Below are 6259 nucleotides of genomic sequence, written 5' to 3'. Positions count from 1 at the left end.
CACTTGGTTAACATGAAACCTTTGCTAAATTATTCAAGATTGTGAGGGATACATATGTGACCTTGGCTACTTAACACAGGTCGTTCATTCTCTGAGGAGGGGGATGGGCTTGGCTAAGGATTGACCTATTCAGTGTGACTGTAGTCAGGCTTCTGGCTGAATTGGAAGGCAGAAGAGAGAGCTCAGTGTGTTTTTGTCTTGCAGGTAGACCTCTCTGCAGACAGCCTGGCTTCTCTAACACTAATCTGGTAACATCTGGTACCTCTAATTCTATGATTATACAAGTACACTGTAGCCCTCTCCCTTAAGAGTTAATGTAAGTGGTCTGTCAGTAATTTGGGCAGGAGTCCACCACTAAGGGAAGCTAGCTCCCCAACAGTGGTGCTGGGTGGAAACTGGAGGACTCATGAGAACCCCTAGTAAAGACTTTTAGAGAAACAGTGTGCTGCATTGTGGTTACATGGCCTTTTCCTTCAAAGAGGTGATGAGCCAATTGACATCCTGGAGTATGGATAATGTTGGCTCAGGAGCCCTGGCAATGGAGTCAGAAGAGCAAAACAGCAACAGGTCTGTGATAATAGGCAGAACTCTCTATACTCAGAATGGAGGACTGTCACCTGGGGTTCCAGCCATGACTCCCTCCTGTTCTCCTCCAAGCACAAGTGGTCATAAGATGCTAGAATTTAGAGGATACAGTGGATTTACTGAAATAGGGACTCTATGTCACTGCTTTTATGATGGGGTGAGACTTGGTGGTGACTAAGCTGATCAGAAATGCTTATGCATGTCCTGTAAGTGACCTCACTTATCCTCTGTTTAAAAAAATGCCTCATAAACTCATTGGGTGGTGACATTGGGATGAATTGTCACTTGGACCTTTCATAGATGCCCTATGTTTATTTGCAGAGGCTTGTTGTCTGCTACTCTTTTTAACACATACACTTGTTCATACATGAGCCAGTGAGTGCCTAGCACAGTATGTGACGGAATTACAGAGACAACATTTCTTGCTTGCTCTCTTCCTTCTACCACTGTGCTGGGTTATGCAGTGTTGGAGGCAAACTGTTTGCTTATATGATATATTATAGGGTAAGAAGGAAGGGGTTTTTAGTGGTGCTCGGGCAGAGGCCATGGAGTGGAAGCAGCCTTCCCTGCTTAAGTGGATGTGTTTAGCTTCACTGCTGCTGTGGTCCATTTGGGGACTCAGCTGTCCTGTGAGCATAGCTGTTCATTTGCTGTGGTATCATCTCAGGTTGATTTCCAGCTCAGGTCTCTATCTCTGCCCAGCACCCGCAGCCCCATACATCACCTAACACAGCAGACACTGCTTAGTGACTTCCATCCCAGTTGTCAGTCAGTTCTTGGCTCAGGACTCTCACTTTGTGGATGCAAGAGCCTGTTGGGGGCTTGCTCACCAGAGCCAGTCTTTAAGTATTTGTCAGTTGTTTGCCTGCTTATAGGAAGGAGGGCCATTGGCTCTGAGCCACTGCAACCCATACCTATTTAGAAACAAGAAAAAGCCAAGTGGAGGTCACAGAAACAGCAGCAGCTGCAGCACACCTTTGATAGCTATGTGTTGGAGCCAACTTGTTCTACTGAGCAAGTCCTAGGACAGCCAAAGCTACACAGAGAAACTTTGTCTCAAATTGAAAACAACAACAAAAAACCATGAAGCAAAACAAAACAAAAACTAGGAAGGGGTTGAGCAGGTTGCCTCCTTCCCTTGCTTTCTGAATGGAACCTGCAAGTCAATTGTGGCCCCTGCTCCTGTGCTCTTAGTCCTCCAGCACCATGGTTCCTTCCCAACTGAGTGGTCCTCCCTCCCCAACTGCTATAAATCTGGCTTGACCAGGTCACCAACAAACCTTGCTACCTCTTAACCAATAAACGTGATGGCCTGGAGGAAGTAGGTATAGAAACCCCTCCCCTTTCAGGATGCCAGCTGGGAGGAGCTGAGAGAAAGTAAAGTATTTATTTCAGTCCACTTCTGACAGACCTTGCCACTGTGCCTGCAACCTGGTCAGAGAGGAAGTAAGGACTGGTGTCAGGAGGGAGCTGCTAGGTGACAAAGGGAAGAGCCCTCAGGATAGGGCTGGGGTTGGGAGTGTGGGATTAGGAAGGAAAAGCTGGGTGGGTGTTTGTTGAGAGAAGTAGGCAGACTTGTATTCCTTGGGGAAAGCTGTGTGTGTGGGGGGGGGGTGGAGGGAGGGAAATTGGATGCCTCAGCTTTGTGAGATTGAAGGGATGTGAATGGTGATTTACTAACCGATTTCGACTTCCAAGGTTTTATCTGTGCAGCTCTTCTCCCAGGATGGACACTTGTCACGTTACAAAGTCCTGTGTGCTCATCCTTCTTGTGGTCCTACTGTGTGCAGAAAGAGGTGAGATGAAAAATGGGAGAGGGGCAGGAGGGTACAATGGAGATGGAAAAGGTCCTCAGAGTTGTGGGTACACCTGCACCTCCACTGTGTGCCTGGTGACTGAGGTGTGCTGGAGCAAGGGGATCAGGAATTGGCTTGTGGTGGGTGAAGCCTCTTGTGCTGAGTGCTGTACTGGGTCTGTAAATCTGCCAGCACCTGCCTTGAAACCATCATCACATACCAGAAAGACTCTTGGACCTCACTACTTGTGCCCCAAACCTAGCCACCAGAACCCTTAGATTCTATCCTGCACTGGCTTACCAGTCAGGCCACTGGCCTGTGTGCGCTCAAACTGGCAGAGGCTTCTTTTCCTTCCCACCTGCCAAGTCACGGGGCTAGGAATCCTTAACTCTAGGCATTTGACTTTTTGTTATGTCACGTGAGACCTGAATGCTAGAACTTGCTTACTCTAAGAGGTCTGAGCTCTCAGATACCCCTAGACTTCTAGTTACATCCGTGTTGTGGGAAGCCTCATGGTGAGCCTCAGCTTTGAGCTGGACTCAGGGAAGTTCAGTGCTCTGTCATGCGCCATTTCCCAGGGCCCAGCTCTGAAGTTGTAGGTTTGGATAGGTCAGAACAACCCTCCCACCTTGGTTGCCCCAGTACCTGCTTATACACCCACTCACCTATTCAGCATACATTTAGTATGTGCATCTTCCCAATATGGTGACTGTCTCTCTGGTACATCTTGGAGTCCAGGTCTCTTGTCAGGTTGACTAGCTGAGAGAGCATTACTGAGCATCTTTCAACACAAGTGGCTCTTGGTTCACCTTTGGTTTTCGGTGTGTGTGTGTGTGTGTGTGTGTGTGTGTGTGTGTGTGTATGTGTGTGACTGGGCAGTAATGTCCTTGCTCTGACCTAGAAGCCAACAGCTGTGTGGAAGTAAAGATATTGGAGAGGAGGGGTCTGGTCTAGGACGCATATGCCCTAGCCCTCATGTATTGGCTTTTGTTTCTCAGCTCAGGGCCTGGAGTGCTACAATTGTATTGGGGTCCCACTTGAGACTTCCTGCAACACAACTACCTGCCCCTTCTCTGATGGAGTTTGCGTTGCTCTGGAGATAGAAGTTATTGTGGGTAAGTTCCCTGTTACCTATACAAAGATGGCTGAGGGTGGCTTCTGAGAAATTGTCATGTCTGGACACTGGTTGTGGACCATGTTTCCCTTCCCTCCAAGTAGAGCTTCTCTGGTGTTGGAGTGGGACTTCTGCAAAGTGGGGGGCTGTTGGGGTCCAGGGATGTGCTGGGATATAGATCATAAAGCAGGGCTGCCCACTGGCATGCATAGTGTTCATCATCTCCTTATGTCGCCAGTGCAGTCATGTGATGCTCCTGCCTGTACTTTATGTCTAGGGTCTCACTGACTCACTGAGAGGCCAGGAGAGCTGGAAGCATCTGTGAGTCTTTGCATCTAATGAAGGAATCTGGAGCTTAGGCTAAAGGAATGACCTAGGAATGTTGATAGAAAGAGATCTTAGGACATATCAGATCCTCCAAAGTGCTAGATTCCAGGCATATGCTCAGATAGGCAAGACAGGAGCATCCTTGCCCTGCTATCCAGTTTCCTTTTCTGACCACAGCCTGCCTGTCTCCTGGAGTAGGTCTCCTAGATGTAACTGCCTGGGGAACTGCAAGGGTCTGAGAGGCTGCTTGCCCATTCTTCTGTGCCACTGGGCAATCTTACACTATTCTGTGTCTCTGTGTGTGTGTCTACAAATGTGAGTACACATGTTTGAATGTATGTAATATAATGTGTTCAAAGCTCAGATGACATCCTTAAGCCCTGTTCCTCAAGCACTGGTTACTGTTTTATGCAAATTAGTCTTGATTCTCCTGGAACTGGGATTTTGTATGGTTGTAAACACCATGTGTGGTCTGGGACCAAACCCTGGGCTTCTGTAAGAGCAACAAGTGTTGTTAACTGCTGAGCCATGTCTCCAGTCCCTACAACCTTGTTTTTTGAGACAATATCTTTCATTGGGACTCATGATTTGCCAAGTATGCTGGAGGTGGAGAAGAGGGAGGTAGCAGAGAGTTCCCAGGACCTCCTGATTCCCCACCCCTCCAACATAGAGATCATAACCAGCATTCCCATGCTTGGCTGACTGGTTACATGGTTGCAGGGGATTGAACTTGGGTCCTTAGGCTTCTGTGTGGCAAGCACTTCACTGACTGAGCTGCTTCCCCAGCACATTGCCAGTAAGGGCACCTGTGTACACATGTGTGGTGGTAATGCACTGGGGAGGTACAGTGTATGGGACCCAGAAGTTGACAGGTATCTTGTGACAACTATTTTATTTACGGAGGAAGATCTCACACTGAACCCCAAGCTTACAAGTTGAGGTGGTCTAGCCTGTGAGCTTACTTCGGAGATCTCCATCTTTGTGTCCTGAGCACAGTGATACAATTAGGCCTCCATGCCTCCCCATCTTTTGATGTGTTCTACTGATGGGAACTGGGGACTCATGTCCACCAAACCTCCTTACCATCCCAGGGTTTTGATTTTTTTGTTGTTTGTTATTTGAGACACAGTCTCATTTGAGCCTCATGTAGCTCAGTTTGGGATTGAACTCATAAAAATGCTCCTTCTTCAGTCTTCCAAGTTCTGGGATGAGAAATCTTAGCTACCATATCTGGCTTCACCATACCTTAGAGACAAGTCTGGGCCATCCAGATCAGGTGGCATGTGGCCCAGACATTGAGATGTTCTGTTGTTCCTGCATAAGAAGTGAGACACTCCCTGATATCTTGCAGACTCTCACAGAAGCAAAGTAAAGAACAATCTCTGCCTTCCCATCTGCCCCACTACTCTGGACAATATTGAGATCACTGGTAATGCTGTCAATGTGAAGACTTACTGTTGCAAGGAAGACCTCTGCAATGCAGAAGTTCTCACTGGAGGCAGCACCAGGACCATGGCAGGGGTGCTTCTTTTCAGTCTGGTTTCAGTCCTCCTGCAAACCTTGCTCTGATGATCCATTCAATGACCTTCATCCTTGTTCTTTTATCCTCACTTGCAACCAATGCTTACTGGAGTCCTCTAGTGATGAATTATGAGATATAGAAGCTCTGAGTTGGGGGTAGTGTGTGTGTGTGTGTGTGTGGAACACCTTGTTTCCACTTTATAACCCCTGCTGTATAGGCACCCCACTCCTCTCTAGGATTTCAAATTTGTACTTCCTGGAATGTTCTTTTGTTGTGGCTTGCTTCTCTTGACCCTGGAGGCATGTGGGCAGCACATGGAAGAGGCAGTATTTCATGGTATTATGCCATTACCATCCACACATAAGTATCTGGGGTCCTGCAGGGTTCCTATATGTGCTGCTCAATGTCCCCCTGTTGAGTCCAATAAACACTTCATTCTCCTAGCCAAGATCTCTGCTTTTCTTATGCTATACTGAGTTCACAGAATCCTGCCTGCCATTTTACATCTCTGGCCTTTCAGCCAGCCACACTAGCTAGCTCTTATTAGCTAGCTTAGTGTGGTAGACCTCTTGGATTGTGAGGGCTTCCCTCACGACTGATGCTGGGGGCAAAAGTAAGGATTCCTCCACTTCCAAAGAGCACTTCTGTGTGGCTTGGAAGCCTGGGAGATGATCCATCAATTGTGGGTAGGAGCTGCCCTTTCTTTTTGTCTAGAGTTGGAAGCTATTTCTTGCAGGTGCTCAGGGTCAGAGAGAAAAAAATCCTCACACTGCCTGCTCTGGAGTTCTAGTCTATATTTGATGCCCCCATTGGGAAGGACTGACTTGACACATTGACAACCTGGGATCCATCACTGCTCTCTTTTTGGCCTTGAGGGCTTGCTGACCCACAGATGACCAGAACCTTTGTGGTTAA

The 6259-nt window shown here is 47.7% G+C and overlaps 1 protein-coding gene across 1 annotated transcript; it reads left to right on the top strand.

Moving 5' to 3' along the window:
• Nucleotides 1-2311: 2311 nt before the first annotated feature.
• On the top strand, nt 2312-5391 carry LOC110310879 (lymphocyte antigen 6G). The gene is made up of 3 exons (XM_021184021.2): nt 2312-2381; nt 3380-3496; nt 5174-5391. The coding sequence occupies exons 1-3, from the start codon at nt 2312-2314 to the stop codon at nt 5389-5391; spliced, it is 405 nt and encodes a 134-aa protein (XP_021039680.1).
• The last annotated feature ends 868 nt before the right edge of the window (nt 5392-6259 follow it).

Source organism: Mus caroli, unplaced genomic scaffold, assembly GCF_978045245.1.
Source record: "Mus caroli unplaced genomic scaffold, Mus_caroli_1 scaffold_16, whole genome shotgun sequence".
Taxonomy (NCBI): Eukaryota; Metazoa; Chordata; class Mammalia; order Rodentia; family Muridae; genus Mus; species Mus caroli.
The sequence above is the reverse complement of the archived record's forward strand: the minus strand, read 5'-3'. Positions and strand labels throughout refer to the sequence as shown.